Source organism: Acanthaster planci, linkage group LG06, assembly GCF_054643075.1.
Source record: "Acanthaster planci isolate LZ-2023a linkage group LG06, COTS_SCS, whole genome shotgun sequence".
Classification (NCBI taxonomy): Eukaryota; Metazoa; Echinodermata; class Asteroidea; order Valvatida; family Acanthasteridae; genus Acanthaster; species Acanthaster planci.
In genome coordinates this window covers 10,868,233-10,891,595 of record NC_141782.1, presented here as the reverse complement: position 1 = coordinate 10,891,595, position 23,363 = coordinate 10,868,233, and the positions used below count along the sequence as shown (strand labels likewise).

At 42.2% G+C, this 23,363-nt stretch overlaps 2 protein-coding genes across 2 annotated transcripts; both read right to left on the bottom strand.

The window, feature by feature from the left end:
• Positions 1-157: 157 nt before the first annotated feature.
• Positions 158-5,401, bottom strand: LOC110987858 (cysteine-rich secretory protein LCCL domain-containing 2-like). Its single transcript, XM_022250976.2, has 5 exons — positions 5,136-5,401; positions 3,923-4,165; positions 3,437-3,546; positions 2,047-2,138; positions 158-1,480 (listed from the first exon to the last, which is right to left on the bottom strand). The coding sequence occupies exons 1-5, from the start codon at positions 5,328-5,330 to the stop codon at positions 1,458-1,460; spliced, it is 663 nt and encodes a 220-aa protein (XP_022106668.2). The 5' UTR covers positions 5,331-5,401; the 3' UTR covers positions 158-1,457.
• A 2,041-nt stretch (positions 5,402-7,442) lies between these two features.
• Positions 7,443-22,999, bottom strand: LOC110987849 (cytochrome P450 3A24-like). Its single transcript, XM_022250961.2, has 13 exons — positions 22,787-22,999; positions 21,840-21,933; positions 21,370-21,422; positions 20,661-20,757; positions 17,761-17,877; positions 16,776-16,867; positions 16,186-16,334; positions 15,518-15,648; positions 13,416-13,532; positions 12,304-12,518; positions 11,693-11,830; positions 10,573-10,735; positions 7,443-10,061 (listed from the first exon to the last, which is right to left on the bottom strand). Exons 1-13 carry the CDS (start codon positions 22,840-22,842, stop codon positions 9,972-9,974), a joined length of 1,512 nt encoding a protein of 503 aa, XP_022106653.2. The 5' UTR covers positions 22,843-22,999; the 3' UTR covers positions 7,443-9,971.
• Between the last annotated feature and the right edge of the window lie 364 nt (positions 23,000-23,363).

Below are 23,363 nucleotides of genomic sequence, written 5' to 3'. Positions count from 1 at the left end.
CTATGTCATGCAAGGTAGTAATAAGTTGAGTTTCTGTTGATCTTCTGCACCTGAAGCCATGTTGGCATCATGAAGTTCGATAAGGACAGGTAGTATTGTGTTTTAATTAAAGATAGGTATTAACAGTAAAAGTTACAAAAACTGAAAAAGGCAGAGATGGTGATTAATGGTTTAATTCAATGGTTTGCACAATCGCCATTAATTGTAGCCCACTAACTAAAGGTGTCTGAAGTGAATTGCAATATTTGACTCCAAATTGGCTGCCATATTAATATACAACATCTGCAAGATACAGATATGATTCATACGCGAGTAATTTGTTGTTTTGTTTTAAATGGGGTGCGTGTCTGAACTTCGACGATAGGGAAACAGCTCCAACTTTGAAGAAAAATTGGGGTGTCATAGTCGATTGAGTCCGCATCGCCGCTGACCTAGCCCGAGTCCGATTTCTAGATCGCAATCAGAGCCAGGTCTGAGTTCGAATTCAGGAGAATAATGTCTCTTTTTTTTTCTTTTCTGTATTTTTTATCTTTGTACCAGGCATTTTAAGATATTTGCCCAATTAATGATTATTTTGTGGTTTTACTCTTCATTTATTTTTCTTAAATGTAATGTAATTGGGTTTTTTATTGATGAATGCCTTATTGTCTTTTACTTGTTGTTTGGGGCTGTTTGCCTTTTAGCAATAGTGATTAGGTTCACTTGTTTAGCTCCTGTCATCTTGTCTAGAATTGTGTATATTTTTGTTTGGTCCGATGTGATGATGACGAATAAAAAGAAATAGTCATAACTTTAGGAGGTCTAAAATGTAATAACCGATGCAATTTGTACACAAAATAATGTATGCAAGTGCAAGTTTTTAGGTAGTCGCCATCTTGTCTCTAAAAGGGGGACAGTTGGAATCAATGGACCCTTTAGGTATTTTTTTATGTTTTATATACTTTTGTATAATTTACGAATATTTTGATTTTTTTCAGATTATGAATTCTTTCAAAGTTATGTGTTTGTATACTATCTTAATTTATTTAACGCAAGCATGGAAAACATTCGTTATGCAGTTAACAACGTGTTAGCGTGAACACATGAGACAAAAATTGTATTACGCGTTTTATTCAAGTACACCTAAAGGTCGCAGAAGAAAACTTTAAGTGATTTTAAGAGTAAAACTTAGATAAACCACAAAGGCATTTTTACCACCGTGCAATTAATTTATTAAGTCGAAATAACACAAAGATGTCCTAAGAATTCCTTATGCGAAAAAGTACAAAGAAATACTCATAAGCACCCAGATACCATAAAGTATTTCCCGATTAAGTATACCCGAGTCATTATATTGTCCATCTTTGAAGATTTTGGTCGAACTTCCCAGAGAAAATCCCCTCGACACTGTTATAGAGTCCTCTCTGGTATAGGGGGGGCAGACGCCGTCGTTCTGATGCTAGAGCGGTATGCAGGCCTTAGTGGTGAGAATCGGGGGCACCTGTTGAAAGTAGAAATCTTTACAGAATATTGCATGGCATTTTATATTACAGCATAGGGATTTTCATCTGACCTTCCAGAGTAATTTAGGAGGAGGATTTTTTATAAAAAAAATTAGTGTCTAATCTAAGCGGGAATCTTCCCGCTTCATATCATGCCCACAAGAAAAATCACGATTGTAAAGTCTTTTTACAGAGCACGAAAAATCTTGCTTAGATTAGAAACTAATAATAAAATGGGACTTCCTGAAGAAAAAATTGATCAAAGCCAGAAAACCTGAGAGGAAATGATCAAAATTGCCCCCTGTACATTTTCAATGGCCCTAACCACCGAGGCCATTTTATGCGCATGCGTGCATAATTATGAATTTATTATTGAAAAGATCTATAGGCAAGTAAACTCACGCACGATAAATGTATGGCAGCAACAACTTTTACTTTACCCAAACTTTGATATGTGTAACAATGAGCAATGTCCCCCTTTTGTCCCGATTTTTTTTCAAAATTCGATTTCCTACTGACACCTTCAATATACAGGCTTAGATATGCTGTATTCCTATCAACTTACGGCAAAGACCGTTGTAGCACTCCCCGAAACCCGACTTGCACTTGGAACATTTTGGGCCTGGTTTGTACGGCTTGTGACCTGCAGTGTTCCCGCTGAAAATAGGGACGTCCCATTCCAATTATTCATCCAGACAATAGGAATAGGGATAAGAATGTATTCACATCACTTTAAAATACATCATGAGAAGGTTCAGTGCAATTTCAAGAGGAAATTAAGCCCGAAAACTGCCCCCTGAAGGAGCGCCTCCTGAATCCTTCGATAGGAAAACTACTCCCCCCCCCCCAAAAAAAAGGAATGTGCGAAGATTTTTCGTCCATTTACTTTTTAAAAATCACCTCTAAAAACGGCCTATATGTAAAACATTCACTGGCATGTCAAAGTATCTCGGAGCAGATCGGAGACTTTTGAGATGCTCAGTTGCGACAAACAAACTTTATCCGCTTTATCTGTCCATCATCCACGTCAATCTAGGCATGTGGTCAGTGACAAAACTGGCCACGTTGGACCGGAATGTTTGTCATCATTCTATGACTTCACCAGTCTTGACGGGTGCCGATCTGCACGAGTAGCCTAAATGCACTGGACGATCTCGGGGAGGGAAAGTCTCAAATGACGCAGATGAAACACAAAACAACAAGCAAATGCGAGCAATTATTTTTTGAAAAACCTTATTTTATCCCATTTTAAAAGACCCCTGTCTATACCAGTGGCGTAGCTTGGATTTTATTAGTGGGGAGCACAAGGGGTGCACCGGCTTCTTATGGGGGGCACCAGTTTTCAGTGGTGTGATATTTTGGGGGCAATCTTTTGTTAGGTTTGTTCAATATCCGTTCATCCGTCTTTTTTATGGGGGGGTCACCTGGTAGCACTGGGACTTTGTGGGGGCCACCCCCACCCCACCCCCCTCGGCTACACCCCTGCTGTCTACGTACTTAGTATTCGACACGAAGTGTGCAGTACCTTGAGGGACAATTCTCTGTTGAGGCTCGGGACCGAAATTACTCGAGGGGGACCGAGTATGGGGGGGGGGGGGAATCTCCGTGATGACTGGCCCTATAACAAGATAAGTTAAGGTCATGCCGGATCAATGGTGGATCCGAGGGTCGACGATGGAAACGCCTCGAAAAAGGGGCTAAAAATATTTTTTAAAAATAAGCTTTCAAAGCATCAGAAAAATTCCCAAATCCCCCAAATTAAATTAGGTTAGGCTTGCGGTTGCACCATGTACAAGAAAATGTCTCTTTTATGAGTGTGTGGTTCTGAGAACAACCAATGGTGTACAGTCATCTATCTACACTCTAAAAACTGCAAGCCTAACCTGATTTAGTATTTTCACCATGCATAGCTTCAAATCTTATCTCCTCCAAATCACTGAGTCGATCAGACTTACCGTGGCCCGTAGTTACAGGTGACAATCCAGACGTCACGCCATTTGGTATTAGACACCGACTTACAGAAGGCCATGCCGCATCCCAGGGAGCGGCTTTTAGCCCAAACAAGCTGTAATTTGGCGGGAGAAACTAAAGCAATTCAGAAAGAATGGGGAGTGTGTCTTTCGGAGGTATAAGAGAAACACACTTCTGTGATCTTTATCGACACAAATTTTATTGTCACTATTTCTACTTTCTCTAAAGAGTTTAATTACTAAGAGCGAAACCAAGGGAAAAGAGTTCCGTCCAAGACGAAGAAAACGCTTCGTTTTAATTTTTTATTATTATTGTGGTTATGATATAGGACATCGTCTCCTATCGACGCGAAATGAAAACTAAATAAAAATAATGTGAAAACGGTTTTAGTTTGCCATGGCGTTCGATCATTGTTTCAAAGTAGATTCAGGGAGAAGCCTATTAAATGCATTTCGTATAATGACACGAACCTGCGTGTAATGGTCGCACGTTATGCCGCTGCAGGCGTCGGTCTCGAACGTGTAGTGGCGGTTCTCGTTGTACCAGAAGGTGGACACGGCTCTACCGCTGGGTCGGTTGCCGTGGCCGATGATCAGGTACATGTTCTGGCCGAGACTTGTGAAGGGGCTGATGTTCGGAGTGGGCTGGCCGTGGTCCCAAATGCACTTGGCCGACCAGGCCTGGGCCATCAAGGCCAGTGATTTGTCCCAATTCTGCCGCAAGGGTTGAGTAGATCGACGGGGAGGGGGTGGAAAGTTAAATGATGAAATTCACCATGGCTGGGAACCGATAACGAAAAACGTCGCGCGGACTAAGAAGCAAAGCCACTCCTGATTTAACATTTGTACGTTTACGGTGATCGAGACCGCTCTATGCCTTCAAAGCTGCAAGTACCTGGAAAGCTGAACGTTGCGTGTATCAAAGATATGGACTTAACAATGGGCACAAATAGTGGACTGATGGTTAACTTGTTTAGAATGTGTAAAATTTCACGACTTGAAGTACTACAATTCCACAAGAGGTAAAAAGCAAAACCCTTTCCCTCACGAAAAAAGATGAAGAAAAACCATTGAAAAGGAAACTTTTTAAACTTAATTTTTAAAGCCTGACTTCAGCCGTAGTGTGTCATGATCCGAAAAATCACTATCCAACCTTCAGCCTGACAGTCCTCAACCCAGGGTTAATGAAAAAAACTTCTTCCATTGTGATGGCCTTGTCGCTAAGCAGTATTTTTGTGTTCTTTAGCAGGCTGCTATGGATTGACTACACTCGAATACGTCAATCTGAGTCACGTGGGACCTAACACTTTTTCTGGGTCAGACTTGGAGCATGAAGACGGCCATTTTTGTAACATTAAAAGGGGGACTTAACACGTTAGGTCCCCGATTACAGGTCTGTCTGATACGAGTACTGTTTGCGAGAAAAGACTGGATCCGCGCAAAGCAGTCCCGATCGGTAACTGTCATGTCCCGGAGGAGTCCCAGAAATCTCAAAATTGTGGCATCGACTGTAAAACGTAAAACAAATCAGCGTTTGTTCCTCGCAATGTTTCCTTTTTTGCCGCACACTCAATAAACTTTTGTCATCACCCTCACTAGTCTTGTAACGCAATCCCAAGTTTGAGCCCTCTCCCGCACTAACAACCATGAATTGCCATCACTACATACATTCCCCTCTGCTCACCATGAACATCATGTTGGCTGCTTCGGGGTCCACATTGGACCTCAACTCGTTATGAGCATTCAAGAACACGTCTTTTTCCTCCGGAGTCAGACTAACCGCCGTGTAGGTCCCGTCTGCATCCACCTGGGCATTGACACCTGCTCCCCAGAACAGATACAGCCCGAGCAAGAAGAAACCATCTCCGAATCGTAGCATCCTCGTGCGTTTACAGTGCTGGTGCAATTCCTTTTACTCTGCACCGTTGCCTACGCTTTTATTGGGCAGAATTTTGTGTTAATCACGCGTTCGGGACATGCAGCTGTCGTGAACTGGAAACTAACTGCTGTTTGATTGGCTCTAATGGGGCTGCATGGTTGTACCATTTTAAGGACAGTTTCCACACTCATCGGAGTTTTAGTGCACCAGCAAACCCAGCATTTTAATGACGAAGTGTGAACATAAAGATACAGTTAACAAAAATATTATGAGAAAATTCGCTCAAATCGTAGGCTTCTCATATAGTCACGAATAATGTTTACATCACGGTTGACTTTAAACTCTACCTATTTCTTTCTTTATGTCCTCATCACCAGTGGCAAATTAAAGATCAGTGCCGGTTAGTGGGAGGGGTGAAGATGATTCAAATTCTACAACTGCCCCGCCGTAAAAATAAGCAAAGTGTTGAGGAACCAAATTACTAATTTGGCTTCCAGACCGAAAGTTACCAACCACACCCAAAAACTAGGGTGAATTTCGAACATTCCCGAAATGGACCAAAAGCTGCAAAAATCTATTTCGTTGACAATATGCGGATACCGTCGTTAATATCTGCTGCTATTCCTGGCGAATTTTGTTATGTGCATTAACATTCTTTAAAAGTTCTTCAGTAGTTCTTTGTATATATTGCCTATTGATTACCTATAGGCCTTTTTCCTGTGATGTCACAATCGTGCTGGATCGCGATGTGTTGTGATGGTAGTGAGTGCATAATGTTGTAATGGTTATCTACTAAGAAGATAAAGTAGTCAAGCATGCAGCGTTTGCACGTACGCTTGCACCACGTCGTGGTTGAAGGTGCCTGTAGGAATAATGCGATCACCGTGGTCAAGGAGTCCACAAGTGGTGGTATTGTTTACATTTAGCGCAATCCAGTCACGTGGCTGAAAAGGTCTAAGACACTGGTTTTAAAACCCAAAGATTCCCTGACGACTCTTGATAAAAAAATCTCAGGTAAGCATCACCCCCAGATATAAATAGAAAAGACTCAAGGTCAGAGGTCAGAAGCTGAGAGCCAGGGTGTTTTGAATGCTTTCGATTTCATCGGGCAACATCTCAAAAATGAAGTCCAATCTTTCAAGGAAGATACCCCCAAAACAGCAGTAAAACTAAGTGCTCATTTCTGAATTTAGCCGCCCGCCTCTATCCAAAATAGGCCCGCAATTTGAGGCTTTTGTTAATTAAAGAAATACCCCGAACTGGAAACTATCATTCCAAATTCGGGATTTATAGAAATATTTTTATGATGCCTCCTGATTATGGCATGTCTTATTGTAAAAAACCCGTGGGATCACAAAGTACTAATGAGCTCGCGTGCTTGGTGCACGTGGAATGCAGCCCTAAAGGCAACTTCGGTGTTTACATGTACATGTACATGTATTAATGTAGTCTGGTTTGGAGCAGACATGAGCTTTGACGATGATGTTAATGTTAGAAAGGCTTACCCTAGTCTAATAGTGAACAGGCTTCCTGGGCGTCGCCAGGAATTTTTCAGAAGGAGGGGGTCAAATCACTTTTTCGATGGGAAATTTCAGCGGTGGAGCAAAGCACTCATCAGCTAAAATGAAATAAACAACAGTGGGAACGGGTCCATTTTTATTTATTTTATTTTTAACTCGAATAAGTGCTTTTCATCCCCTATCATCTCTATAGATCAATTACTCTCGCTTTCCCCCTGTTTCTTCCTCTTTTTATTTGCCATTTTTCAGAAGGACACCCCCGCAGCCCATTGTGACAAACCAACTAGATTCTGGATGGCAACCTGGTACCATGGAACATTCACGCCGTTCTTAATTATTGTTAGCAAGGAAACCATACCGTGCCTGTCTCTGTCCTTTCCATCGATGAAGCTCCTCCAACTTTCCTTCATTGCGTTTCACTGAGTCCATGTTGCAGTGATATCTTTCCATTTTGTTGGTAAGTTCTGTTTTTTTTTCTCTTAGTGACGTTCAAAGTCCTGAAATTCCAAGTTTTAATGATGATGCATTCTCCTCAGATTACTGTATTTCCAAGTTTCATTTAATTCACAAAGTAAAACATAGACACTTAAAATGTGCTGCCAGCCACCTGTTTTATTTATAATAAAATTCTTACCCTTTCCAAACACTGCCAAATCAGATCATAACATAATTACGGGTTACAACGAAACCCATACCAAATATTACAATAATATCTGAATAGAAACCTGTCAAAATTCTAATATAAATTTATTTAAATAAAAATTACAAGAGACAAACTTCGATAGAAGAGTTTGATCTTCCTGTCGTTTTTTTCCACGCAATAATATCCAACGCAAATAATTTCCATGGGAACGACTGTTCATACAGTTAACGCTGTTTCTTTTCTAAACTTTCGCTCAGTTAAAAAGAAACTAAGAGGATTTGGACCAAACGAATTCAATGGATAAGAAAAAATGTATAAAAGCATATAACATGATGCTGCGATATTCGCGTAACGTGCGTCTGACCTTACACAAGTCGAAGTCTAAACTATGCGGTGAGATGCTATACGGCTGACGCCCCTTTTCCCCATAATTAGCTGAAATCTAAATCCGAATTCCTGTAAAGAGAGTGCACAGCTATACAAATAATCCTTACGAATTTCCAATATCTGAGTCAACGTTTAACATACTTTCATGTCTATACTTTTATATATGCTTTATGTTAACTTCAAACAAACTTGATTTCTCAATTCTGATTGGTCGATCGATGGCAACAAACAGTGTGAAATATAACAATTTACTATACCTCACGCATATTCTTGATGGATCGCCGAACTCTCATTGATGCATTCACGACCCCGCATCACTAGCCGCTATTTTTGCTGTTTGCCAAGCGCACACGCGATCGTTCACGCAACAAGTAAATACGCCTGCGTTTTAAATTGTCGCCTGGCTTACCCTGGGGCGTCAGTTGAAAGCGCATGCGCAGCAGCAGAAAATCTAAGAACTGACGTTCGTGTGTACTGTGCATTCGTGGTGGAGCCAGCCTAGCAACGGTATGCAGCTCATGAAAATGATGAGAGGTTTCAGCTGCCTGCATTCTTTTGTGTGAAATAAATTTAAATCGAAAAAGATAAAGTGTTTGTGTTTCGATCTTAGGAACAAATTTTGTTCGTGGAAACAAATTAATGATAATGTTTTTATTTTCAGAGGTAATTAAATAAGCTATGTATGAGGTATAGTAAAACAAATATAACATGGTTCATTTCGCCCAGGGACTAGTTTGTCAACTCCCAATACCTCGGGAAACTAACATCGACTTTCCAACCATGTTATATTTGTTCAATAGCCTAATGCGCTATTCTAACTCCGCCACTCTAAAAGTACAGCGCGCCCGACTAAAATCAAAACTGTGGGCAGATTCACCCCTTGGCATAGGGAATTTACGTACAGTTGAAGAATTCCAGCCATGACATTCTATGAAGCCATTTCTCGATCGTAATAAAATCCTCAATTTACTTACTCTGCCCCATAGGGATTCGAAACAATGCGGTTGCAATATTTGAAAAGAAGAGATAGCAGTACCGAGGAGCTAAAAAGGTGAACGGTGCAATACGGTTATATATATCACACTGTTTGTTGCCATGCGTAGACCAATCAGAACTGAGAATTCATGTTTTCTCGAAGTTGATGTTATTACTCTGTACAGTGCGTGCCTTGAGTACGATAGTGTGACAACTAAGCTATTTTGTAAATATTAATATATACGGCCTACAAGAATAATTAGGCGTGTTTATGTAACAAAAATGTTTACAGCATCCACAGACCTACATATAAAAAACTAGAGTGCCGACTCGAACCAATAAGTGATGCCTGATCGACGCATCTATGTTTGTACACAATGCTATGGAAAACTCGAAATTTTGTATTTTTTTTTTTTTGGTACGGCTATTGGCATATCTGCGTCTGTGTGGTAAAACGATGCGTCAACGAAGCCGATTATGCAAAACACTGATGCACAATCAGTAATGAGTGGTTCGTTTTCCTCTGCGCAAACGACGGAGGCACGTGGGAGCATGCGCTGCATTTTTGACGCGGCTTTTTAGATCAGATTTTAGCGGTACCCGATTCGCGTTGCATTTAGAGTACATGATTCGATATTCATTTCATCTGATTTCGAATATTCTACAAGCAAGCACGTGGATCATTGATCTCCATTATAACGTCTTTATAATGGAGATCAATGACATGGATTCAAAATGTCAAATTTTCGCCGCGCAGAGAATGAGAGGTTACCGCTCAAGTAATTAAATATATCTCTATGGTTGCACGTAAAAATTTTCTTTTGTTATAATTCATCGAGTGACGATTGCTCATGGTCATAACCCGTCACATGACCACCTTCAATCGGTTTTTTGAGACAGGTTGAGAAGTGTGCATCAATCTATGTTCCACGACGATTTTTGCCAGTCAATTAGTTTCAAATTGATGAACCTGTTAATGTTGGAGAAGTACAACGTTTTGAAAAACTTTCATACTGTTTTAAATGCATTAATGCAAAACGAGCCACCAGCTCCCGCTGCAGTACCAAAAAATATCCTTCACGTTTGGTGCAATTTTCTGCAGCACACACACGACGTTTACTCGGTTTGTTTCTGCCTTGGCACCAGACGGATTTTGATGCCGTGCTCCGGAGACATAAGGCCACGAACTCCTCGAGATGGGGGGATCTGATCGGAATACAAAACCAAACAAAATTACTGAAATTTCAGCTATGCCATTCCCCAAGTAACTCAGATGATAGTGGGCTAAAAGCGATTAAGCAAAACAACTGAAATGGAGCTGCCAACGTAACAAAAGTTTAAGTCATTTAAATGACTTACTATCTCGTTTAAATAGCTATACTATATCGTTCAAAATGACTTGCTATCTCGTTTAAAGGACTTTACTTTATATTTTGATTAAATCAAACTACGTTCCTATAAGAGAAAGGAAATAATATGAATACGATCGGAAGTCATTACGAGACTGTAAGTCTCTGAGCGAGAAAGTACGACGGTTAAATATCTTTAAAATATTTTAGGATGACAGCAATATGCTTCCTTAGAAACCTGAATAAAAATAATGCACCAGATTATATGGAAGGCACATAAAGTTCACAATGCACGTAGTATGGGAAGGGAACGTTTATGCTACAGCGCCCCCTACAGTTTCTGAACTGGTTTTCTGTAGACGTCATACCTCGGTTTCTGCGCATGTCTCCAAACGGTACTTCTTCAACATGCGGACCATTATGACCATCATCTCCATCATAGCGAAGCGATAACCGAGGCACATCCGGGGCCCCTGGCCGAAGGCAAGCCAAGTCATTGGGTCCATCTTGGCCTTGTTTTCCGCGGAAAATCTGTGACGAGTAGACGGTTTTTACAGTATTATCTAACGCTTAGAGTAAGTGCAATTGCGTTTGTCTGAAATGGTCAAAGTTAAGGCTTCTGACGAGTGTATTCCTAGAATTTAGTTGCTGCGTAGAAACCATTTTGTTTCCATACTAAACTCACAAAGTTTCTGCCGAATTCTCGAAGAAGAATGTATATTACAACTCGGTAAGTTACATTCTGTAATCTTTGAACCTCGATTCATTTCTGTCATGCTGGTTCGCCAGTCTCAATTTTAACTTAGCGAATCTTATACCCAGCAAGAAATGAGACCGAGGGGTACCCCCCCAACATGTCCAATCCCTATACACATTCCAGACTATTGTTACTTAACACATCCCCCAAGATGTCTGAAAGGAATTCCCCAGATTCCTGCAAGACAATGACCAACACAAAGCAGAGGGTTCTCTCCGTCTCATACCTTGCTGCATATGGCGAATCTAGTAAATCAGCGAAACTAAATTAAATCGGGTAGAAAATGAAAAGAATGTACATGTAACGCCATAAGCAACCTAGCCGTAGCCATGACACTCTGACTTAGCTGTTAATCTCTGCTTTACGCTCGTCTCCAGCACCATTTAAACTTGATGATCTGGCATCGCTATAATTTCCATTCTGCATAAGCACCACATGTAAATCATGTTTAACATTTGCTACAGGTGATTGTAAGGGTGTACTGACGGGCATACGAGTCGAAAGGTTGCTAAAGGTGCATTTCCATAGGCCTATGTACTTTTTGAGTGCGTTGCGTATACACGATGTGTTCAGGTGGCTCCATTAACATAACACACAATGTGCGTTGCGTTCGGCCGGCAAAATCGCACTAGAAGCGATTTTGACGGATACGCAAGGCTTGGCGCTAGTGTTGACACGCATGTGGAAAGGCGTCTTAGTGCTGCTTGGAACGCAGGTGCGCTGTGCCTCACCTCTCGGGGTCGAATCTGTATGGATCGGGCCAGTTTTCAGGATCGCAGTGGATGGCGTAGACGGCGATCTCGACCAGCGTGTCTTTAGGAATTTTGATGCCTTTCACAACGCAGTCCTCCAGGCAGACTCGATTCAGACTGCGTAACAAACATGAAAATCAGCGAACTTAGGCTTCGAACTAGTCCTGCCTGTTTAGTTCGTTTTTGATACTTTACCTACATGTATATCACTCGCTTTCCCAATTCCAACATTTTCGGAAAATTCTCCCGAATTCAGCAACAATGTTATACCATAGAGCTACAACCCAGTAGCTCTATGGTTATACAGAGAAACGGATGTTGCTGATTTATTCTTCTAGTTGGCTTTGTAATAAGTCGTGCACAGTTTATCAAGGGAAAATACAGAATATTGTACCTATGGCTTAATTTTGGTTGGGTTAAAGTGGCTGTGGTGGTGCATTGCTCAACAGCCTGGAAACGAGGTTGGTCTGGTGTGAACACCCTTGTATACCCTGGTTGGCCCCTATTCGGCCTTTCTTTACTCACGTCAGTAGATAACCTACTGCTATATACACACAAATGTCATGCCATGTATAAACGATAACACTCACGAGGCCACTGTCGGATACAACCGTAGAACCTCACGCAGCACCATGTCCGTGTAGGCCAGCTTGCGAATGTTCTCAGGGGTGATTCCGTCGGCCGTAACCCGATCTATCTCTTCAATCACACGCTCCTGTACTTCCGGGTGTAAAGCTAGAGCGAAGAAGGCGTAGGCCAACGTGCCAGGGCTGGTCTCCATGTTGCCGGTGAAGACAGTCATGCACTACCGTATCGTTGGAGGTTTGAAGGGAAAGAAATGAACTTATACTCCCAGTGATTCCCCTGATGACCTTATCTTCGTTGAAAACTAATGAAAAGTCAGCCTGTATTTTGTTTCCCCTTGTTAATTCAAGAATTCAGTTTGCTGGGGCACAGTAAGTTGTATCGGGTCCCATTTGTTACGTAAAAGGATGACGGCTTAAAAGTTAACTATACGAAACGGACCATTGAACGATCTCCAGAAAGTTGTCAAATCTGATCAAAAGCGTATGGTTCATAGAGCCGATAGTTTTATACGCGCTTCTGATGAAGACCAAGATACGCATTTAAATAATAATATATGGACTTAAAAATCAAACAAGTCCACAAAATTACAATGTGGACTGATCCAGGTCCAAACAAGGCTTCCCCATCTTGGAACAAATAGGTTTAGAGGCATTTTGGAATCTTATCTGCAGCAAAAGGAAGAGAAATAGTTGAGGAAAGTATCAACAACAAAAAATTAAAGAAGTGTCAGTTCGCAGCTTAAGAAAACAAGTGATTTCCACAATTTTCTTAAATGAAAAGAAAAGTGTGCGTGATATGTGCAGTGCAAGAGCCAATGAGCCTTTTCAGTTTTCCAGCCGCGCTTGCCTGAAACGAAGCGCACCCGAGGTCATTCGGGCGGCGCGTGCGAGATCTGCCCTATCAGCGGAATAGGCGCGCGTGCTTTGTTCCCGAATGACCTGAAACACCGGTTTGGCTCGTTGTAATCTAATGTCGCCCCAACCTCTGACCTGCTTTTTTCAAGTATCGAACTGGCTCATTGTAATGTAATGTCGGTTCAACTCTCTGTCTTCGTCACCATTGAGGCCGTGCTTCTGCACGAAGCATTTTACTTTGTTAAAACCAAAAGACAAACCATTGAGAAAATCTCGTTGTCGGTGAGAGCACGTTTCTGTATTGATTGGCCATTGGAAGCTTTGATTTCTAGCCCCTTCTCGGAGTTAAGCATCAGCTGAAGGAAGTCCACGTACTCCTGGGGGGAGACAAGTGAGAACAGCTGTACAATTTTTCATTATTCTCATGCAAATGTCATTTTTTTAGCAAACTTCCACAACAGACACCCAAATAAGCTTTTGGGAATGACTTGACACAGAGAGGTGGACAGGTCGAGCGACAAACAAGCTGACAGGAAAACTGCAGACGTCTTCCACTTGGGAAATCCTCCATACTGCTACATCTACATGACCTCCTCTGCTTCTGCTGGAACGTATAGGAGCCGTCCCCCATGTGCGATACTAAGATCGTCACACCGTCCAAGAACAAGGGAGATCGTGACGACTGCAACAACTACATCTCTCTGCTTCATAAGGTCTTCGCCTGTGTTGCCCTTACCAAAGCCCTTACCACCAGTTCTTGGCAGAGGGTGTCCACCCTGAATCACAGTGCAGCCTTGGGGCAGCAAGATGATCTTCATCCTTCAACAAGTGCGGGAGAATGCCGGGGACAGAGGAGTTCCGTGTTTAACACCTCATAAAGGCCTTTGACCTCGTCAGCAGCTAGGCCTACAGCCTCTTCAAGCTACTTGCGAAGATTGACGGGGCCCCACAGCGCTATTTATATATATCTCTCTATTGCCTTCTTTTAAGTTCCTCAACACTCTAAATCATTCCACGGTGGTATGCAAGGCACAATCCGCTGTGAAGGAGAATCTCCAGGGTCTTTTCTGATCTGCAGCGGGTTGAATCAGGGCTGCATTCTCGCAACAAACATCTTGGGGAATTTTCTTCTCTCCTGTTGTTGTTTTCACCGGTTCTTTTCACGAAGACGTCTACCGCAGAGCTGATGGCATGCTCTTCAACCTTGTCCGTCAGACATCCAAGACTAAACTGACCAGCGTGGTCCTAAGGGTGAGGGCTCCAAAGCCAAATGGGCAGGCTTTCTCGGACACGCGAGGAATTCGTCTTCACCATCAGCATCTAAAAGACCCAACCTCCGTCAGCGTGAGCACCGTCTCTAGCAACATTTCACATGATGCAGAACTGAACACCCGTCTTGCAAAGGTCACCACTGTGATGGCCAAGCTGTTTAATAGATTGTGGTCAAAGAAGGAGGTGAAAGTACTTACGGTCTATCATACATCAACACCATGCAGCATGGCGTGATGCCTGGACCCACAACGCAAGACAACAGAAAGTCCCGTCTCAACATCTTCCACACACATTGCCTACGCTGCATCCTGGGAATCATCTGCAGTAGAAGGTATCCAAACCAGTTTAAGTCCTTGAAATTGCCCACTCCACCGGTAGTGCCAGTGCCGCCTTAGATGGCTTGGCCACGTCCACTGGATGGTCTGTAATTGACTCCCTAAGGCCATCTTGTATGGCAAGCTGTCGATAGGCTCCATGCATGTTGGTCGCCCGTGCTTGCATTTAGCGCGACGTGAAGCAGGCAGGCACTGACGCCAACAGCTTGGAGGAAGCCGCCCAAGATCGCGGCTCGTGGAGGCAGACAGTTGCGGAGGCTGTCATTCTTGCTAAAGGAGAAGTGGTGGAAGAAGAAACTACAAGCATCAGTCCCGATCCCTATACCAGGCCCTTCCCCCTGTGTCTATGCGAACTCCGAGCAGATACTATCATGCACGAGTATAGGGCTGCTCAACCACGACTGCTCAGCCACAGCTGCCTTTGCAGCAGAGGCGACAACTACCTGGGCTCATTCCATCGTCGGTATAGAGAGATGGATGTCCACTATTTCTAGTTTTGTGTAGGATCGTGGGGTTAGATTTATTTTTATTTCAAGAATTGTTTTCGTTGGCGGCCTGTCCACCTGACCTCCTACTTCGCATCTTCTTTTACCTTACACTTTTGCCTTCATTGTACACGAAGGTCAGACCATCTAACCGTTTTAACAGGGCATTCTTCCCCATGGACCCCTTAGTCCTACAAAGGAGGCCAAGGGCCTACATCGCTGCCTCCTTCTCCATCCCCTCCTCCTTATCCGCTAGCACCTGCAGCCTACCTGGGCATTTGGGTCGGATTTGCGAGTGTCCATAATGGCCTTCATCAGACTTGTGAAGTAATCCACGGATGTTTGAGGGTGGATTGAGCAGCCCAGCAGCTTCAGCAAAGGCTCCAACTTGGGAAACAGCACTGAAAGTTGAGGGAGGGGGGACGTTTTGTTACTTTGTAATCAAACAACAATGATCAATCTTATACACCCTTAACTTTCTGAGATTATTACGTTTTTCCCGGCTTTGTGGAGTTTTAAAAGGACATCTGCCATTGGTACAGCGGTAACTGCTATACAATAATTAGTCCAAGGGGTGTGTGATTCAGTGCCCAAATGGAATCGATATTAAGATTACATGTCACAGACTATGTCTACGAGGTGGGTTCCAGAGGAAATTTTTTATGTTAGGCCTACCAAAAAACCACCAAACTGCATGAGCAGAATACTGGGATGACGTCTTTCTTGGCGTGTCAGTACTAATTCGCGGACGGGCAGCGAAATTGGCTGATGACAAGCCATCATTTGGTCATGAATATTTATAAGTTGTAGTTGTGGCAGCTCCTGCATAGGATCAGTCGACAGACCTTTATAAGTGCAGTTTTTGCCAACCGATCTATGCTTGACCATGGTGGCAAAACGAAAAGAATGATGCAAAAGGCACATGCCACTACACTTACCCGTGAGCAGCCAGGGTACGTAAACGGTTTTAAATCGGATCCAGAGTGCATATGCATGTTGCATCAAGACGAACTTCTCCTGCTCCGCGGTTACTTTGGACGCGAAGAAACAGTACGCTCCTACGTCTATACCAAACTCAGCCATGTATCTTCCACCCAAACGAAAAAAACTGTCAGTGATTAACTCTCCAAGAGAATTTACGAACTTCAGACTAAAACTCTAACCCATGAAAAATGTCTTTTACAGTCGGAACTGCAGTCCGATCAGCTGCTAGGCAACGGTGTTGCCGCGGCTATTGCTCGATGGATAATAATGTTAGTTGAGGCAAGTTTGAGCAACAACAATTTCTGTCAACTACTGATCCATTTTTACCTGATATCTAAGATATTGTCTACAGTTTACCACAGAAATTGACTATTTGGTCGCCAAATGTTCATCGCTCTAAATTAATTGCCCTGGTTGTAAATCGCTATGCAAACGTCTATTTCAAGGACTAAAATGTTGATAGGACGCAACTTTTATGAAGCGGTGTAGTCGGGAAATGAAAATGTGCATGTCGCTTTTATGTTCTCTCAAAGGTCACACTTACTTATGGATATCCAAGACACCATTCGTATTCTTCCCATGCTCTTGTATGTCCTTGATAGTGGTATCAGCACACTCGTTAACCATTGACAACATCTGGATGTGGAAATAAACACGTCACAGGGTGGGAACTCTTTGTTATGAATGATTGCATTACAAATTTAACAACTTTCTACAGTTACAATGGTACCCCACGGAGAGAATTGAAAGTGCTACAAGGGTATAAAAGCTCGTTGCAAGTCTCAATCATGTCTCTACGTACCCCCGATAGTTCGTGGCGTTTTAGCTACTAATTGACCAGCACCATAGGTCCATTTGCATATGTAATACAGATTTTTAACTCGCAGCGCAAAGTAAAGCTGTATGCTTTAAGTAGGTTGGGTTTTTTTTTTGGTTTTATTTTCTATTCCTCTTAAGTGACGTAATTGAAGGAGCGTCCATGTTTGTGCACAAACCTATGGATAATTCAAAATTTTGTGCGGCCTTTGTGCGGCCATTTGGATATCTATGTCAGTATTCTGAAAGGATGCTTCAACAAATATTTATTCCATAGCTATGATAACTTTCAACGGACATTCGCATGAGTAAAGTCAGCACCCAGGAGGCGTCACAACAACTTCGTTCCCATGGGTACGATCTTGCCGCGCCATGTTGTTTCCCAACATACATTTGCGGTAATGGAAAGCAAACGCAGCCCATGGAGTCGAGGTTGGTGTCAGCACCTCTCAACACGGGGAATGACGAGTAAGCACTTTTGCACCTCAATATTTGCGGCTAAAATTACGACCCAGAGTGGGTGGTAAATCTGGTCGCAAATATTGACGTCAATATTGACTACAGGTGATGTGCCTCCAGGGCCAGCGTATATACGCATGCCGATTAATTCATTTGCCTCATACACGTAACGAGCAATGTAACAAAATGCGTGAAGATTTTAGTAAACCAACTTAGATCTGGGAAACGTTTCAGAAATATAGCTTGAATCTTACCCTTTCTGTCTTGTGCTTGCTGAAGGCCAATGAACAAGTTTCTCTCATCGTCCTCCATCTTTCTCCCTTGAGGTCCAATAGGTCATAGCACATCTCATTTGGACGGAGAGGAAAACCCTATGTTTAAAATAAGGGAAAGCAACCGAACATAATCCATCCATTATCCAATCTTAAATCTATACCTTTTCAAATGTAAGATTCTTATTACTATTATCGTTAATTAATGAAACCACGGATTCCCCCAAAGCGTCATAAGTATACTGCAGCTCACGAGTCTGCGGAGAGGAGACAGTGAGAAGCAATTACAGTTTAGGGGTGGAAGAAAACCTGATAAGAATATTTTGGGCTAAACCCCACGGAATCGGGACTAGGGGACTAAAAAACGGGACCCAGCCGTGAATCGAACTCGGGCCGCGGCCCCATTGGAAGGCGAGGGAAGAGCCACCGCACCAATCTGACTCCCCTAGCACTTTGGTCAGTTCAAAGATTAGCAATGACAAGCAATTAGCCTGAAAGTCGCACAAATTTCATTGAGTGACGCAATTCAACAAAGGGATAATACTAACATTTGCTTCAATGCAATTATTTTAGCATTTTCCTTTTGACCTGAATGTTCAATTTGTGATGTTACATATTACGCAAATGTTTAATACGTGTCCACTGGCTATTATGGGCAGAGGGCAAAAAAGTTTTTTTTTTAAGAAATATAAGAAAGAAGACTCAATATTATGCAGACTCCATATAGACTAATGAAAACCATGTTTGATTCAATATTTCGTTCTTTATTCAGAACATCTTCAGGAAAAGAAAGAAGGCGTTGGGAAAGTCTACAATGTACCTCATTTCCCTTTCTTCCAAAAGGATGTGAAAAAAAAGCCTTAGAAAAACCACAAAAAGAAATTCTTAAATTTTTGCCCCCAGAAAAAAATCAAATTGTCCTTACCCCCAAACATTTCGTCCTCGGTCAGTCCATCGCACAAGATCGAACTAATAATCGAACTATTTTTTTTCGTAGCATTTTTAATTCTTTCTTACAGCATGCTACTCGTTAACTACCTATTCCTGCCTTTCTTCCCCAGACGATTGCTGTTGTCCCACTTTTTATATTTCAAAAGAGGAAAACCTTTTGCTAATAGAGAACAGGTCTAATGAGGAGATTACTCTTCTACACTGCTACATCTTTTTAAGAAAAACTCGTCTGAACGAATTTCATTCCAATCGTCTTACAATAGGCCTATAAGCCCCAAGCTGAGCTAAGAGAGGGCGCAATTTCCCTAGCAACGCAGGTTCCTTTGGTAGGAACTCCACTTTGGTGGTTCACAAACGAGCATAAAATGTCCGCGTTGCGGTAGCATCGCTACCTTAATGAGCTCACTGACGATGACTTTTTCTACCGATGAGGGGGTGCTTCTGCTCAAGGTCGGTAGCTTTCAGTCGGACACGACACTCAAGAAACAGAATGCGGAAAATATTTGCGTCATAAATTTTTATGTCTCATAAATGTCGCTGCTCAAAAAAAAGCTGTCAGCCTACTGGGTTTACATTATATGCTGGTAGTTCGAAATCGTAAAGTAACGGCCACTTTCAAATAAAGAAGAAAATGGGTGTATTCGAGTAGCTTCGACCGATTGACTCGAGTTGAAGGCTCATTTTCACAGTATCACGTGTTCGATAGGGCATACACGACAACCCTCCCGTAAGAGTTTCTGAGTGGAAGCTACGCGAATGTACATTGTGAACAAAATCATATCTTGCATTTTTGTCGGCATGGCCATTGTCCTGAGGCTTGATAGCTGATGACCACTTCTCAAGTCTGTAAGTTGATGGTAGTCGTGAGGGGTAGTCGTGAAAAGGCAAAAAGACTCTTTTTCTATAAAGTATGATTTTCAGGGCAATATCAACACATGCACAATCGATGTTTTTTTAATCATTTTAACTGTGAACAATATGAGTTTCGTTTTGATCTGGCCACACCATGTGTAGCAAAGACGAGTACCTTAGTTTATAATTTGCTTGAAATATACAGTTGGTAAGGTAGGGTGGAAACTTATTCGCGTTAGGCGTTATCCATCAAAGTCTCCAACACTGTCTGTGTTCGTATTTTGTCTGCAACAACTTTAGTTATTTTTTTTAGCAATTAGCGAATTGTCCTCATTAACGCAGCCATACTCCCTGAACACTCCTGAGTCAGATTGACCCAGATCGGTGTCCCGTTGAGCCTGACCCATTTCTGAGTCAACAGATTCCCTTTGGGGGTTAAAAAGAACGAACCAGAAATTTGACTCGGAAGATCTTAGAGTGTAACCTTGCACAAAACTGTCATTCTATAAATTTGGATTCCGAAGTATGACATTATCCGTCCTTATTACACCTGACCTGAGTGATTTATGTAGGGAATTTTATCACTGTATGGAATTGATTTCAAACGGTTTTTTATTTGACTGGCAGGTAAACTGACCCTACTTGATCACTCCTGTATTCTAAATTTACAAATTGTACACGAGATGTTAAATAAACAGGAGAAAAATGTATCCCGATTTTATAGACCGACTTATAGGCCTTACGCCAATGTCAAAAGTGGTGCATAGAGCAGGAGCACCCCCTTGTTGGTTAGAAAAGGCCATGTTGGTAGGGAGTGCTGAAAGATGCAACCGCAACCCCTGACTTTAATCTTTCTTGAACCAGCGATGCGCATTACTGCCAAAAGAGCCTCTGTTGCTAGGTAACTTGCCCCTCTCTTGCTCCAGCTCGGAACCCATAGTAGTATTCACTAGGAAAAGGCATGTTGATAAACCTAACTTTGGTGTGCACTTCGAGCGCTGTTCACACCCAAGTTTGATTATGAACATGCCTTTTTAATCTTCTATTAATCCCCGTTTCTATCTGTAGAACAGTCTCACCTGTCGATCAACGAAATGAGAAAACTGCTTCACCATGACCTCTTTGACGAATTCCACGTCCGAGGTCACGATCACCTTTTGGGCTCCACGGGAAATGCTGTGCGTGAGAGAGTGAAGACGGGTGTCATTAAGGGCCCAGTGTAGCTTTAAGAAATTTCGGCATCGCTCCCCCACCACGACTAAACAACGTCGAAGATGTAAACTAGCTACATTTTCAAACTGAAAATGCACTCTGATTTTAATGAATTTTATACTTTCGGATTGACACAATAGATGAATGCCAAGAGGCTGGAGCATCCAAACCTGCCTATAGGGCATATGCTGTCAAACATTTTTGTATAATTTTGCATATAATTTTAAAACAGAGTTTTTCTTCATTTCGTCAGTGCCCTGTATGGGTGCACTTGTACAAAACACGTGGCAAATCATTACTCGTCATGGCATACATGCGGTATAGTGTGAAAGTTTGTACCGTACAGTGGCATTTTGTTATTGAGAACTTGGCCAATTGGGTAAGCAATGAGTATTTTTATTCAACAACCAACACAATATATTGTATATTTCTGTCATATTTTGTCCTACCCTAACTTAATAAATAAGAATAATAGTTTCACTGGTCTGGACTCTATTCAGCACCAATTGATGAGATAAAGGCACGATTGAAAGTGAGAAAATTAATTCGGTTGCAAACTATTTAATCGCAAATTACCCAAAGGTCTTGCCATATTCCTTTATCCATTTGCCGATTGCAATGTGAACTCCCTGTATGTGGTAATTAAGAAGAAATTATTGGGAAGGTAGGTTGATTTAAAAACACCTTTATATAATCCGTCGCCCACGCATCGCAAATATGTTTATGTGAAAAAAGAACACATCTGTACAGCCATCGCCACTTCTGCCAGAAACATACACTTTTGCATTTTGCAAAACACAGAAACGATTACTAATCGCACTTTAATCACAATATTAGAAAAAAAAGTCTCGATCGTGATTAGTTGTTGACCCCAATCATTGAGCTGGCCTTCCCTACACACCTTCAAGATTTTAATCTGGTGCGTGCGTGGTCTTCGTCAAAAAGTTATGCGGGTAGCATACATCAGGCTAAGTCCTTCTTTGTGCATTCTTGGGCCAAGCCCAGACACATCTTCCTTGATACGTGCCACGAGTTTGCATACTCACGTCTTTGAATCCGAAAAGATTGCCGAATATTGGAACGGGAGTTGGTCCCTTCAGTCCCAACTTTGAGAAAAATGTCAGCTGGTCGTACGTGCGCCTGTAAAAAGAAACAATGAGATAAATAACTGGAAGAAAGCCGTACTTGTATTATGTAACTAAAACCGTTAAAGCTATACATTCTCCACCCGACTCCTTTAAAATACCTGGGTTTTACCAGTTTTCTCTGAACCGCAATTTGCCTCCACATCTGTACGTGAAATGAAACATATCCCTATAAAGTCTTAACCTTGGAAATCGTGCTTGTAGGGGGGGGTGTTTGTACAATTAAGCTCTGCGGTTGTCCTTCATAATTTCTTTCTCGTGGTGTAACACAATGTTTTGTGTCCACGCTTTCAGCCTTACGGAGTGTTCATGTTGAGCAACGCCAATAATTGCGAGTTTTAATTCGAAGAAATGCCCTTCAAATTATTACACCGTGTCTTTTTCCTTGCGATTACATCGCATTCCTCGGTAACCGGTGACGAAATGAGTGTAAATCAAGATTCAGTGCCACTGTGCATGCATACATTGTTTATTCAAATAAAAACCAGTTCAAATATTCTATGGTTTAACTGTGGCAAATGAGTTTTAACAACGAGATGAGTTAAAGAGTGACAGATTTGTAGTATGTTTTCCTAAAAGTAACTGGCAATATGTCTGAGATGGATCTGGGGGCAATGCCGGCGTGTGGCCCTCCACCCCGTTTCGTTTTTATGTTGTTTTGGATTTTCTTGATTAAGCTCGTGCTTTTTCGCGTTCATTCTTCTGCTTTTAAATAGTTACTGCTTTGTGCATACGGTTAAGTTCCGTTTTTCATGTTTGCCCCGATTTGCGTGGGCTCCACCCCTTTTTGGAAAATGCTGGATCCTAGTGACCGTAAAAAAATGCCATCCCTGCGGAAAATGACTTACCACGAAAGATAACCCAGAAGAGTGCTCAACAAAACGATGATGATGGTTCCAATCATGTCGGCGTTTGGGACAGGCGAGTCGAGGATGAAGTAAAATCGCAACAAGCACTCTGCATAAGCTTAATACGAATAACTGACCCTCCGCGCATTCGAGGTTTAATTAGAGACAGAGCTACAGGGGACCACCACGTGACACCTTGGCGTTCGACACAAAGCTAACTATTTCCGAGGACAGGAAATCCAGCTGTGAGTTAGTACCAGCAAAATTATTTCCATAGTGCCAGTTGAAGACCCAAACACCGACGTCGCGCGACAGTGCATACTTACGTCCGCCTGATCAAGCAACAACGACGTCATGTTGAAGTTATTGTTACATCATGGCCCTTGGCCGGTGTCGTATCCCGGGGGCCAGGGGGCAACTCCCTCCCAGAACTTTAAAATTTCTTTTACTATAGGTGAATATAGATAGAAAAAGATCAGTACATTTATTTATGGAATATAATCACCAAAACCCTATAGCAAAACAACACCACGAAATAAAAGCAAGAGTGTTGGGACCGTAAGCGTTTGATATCCCC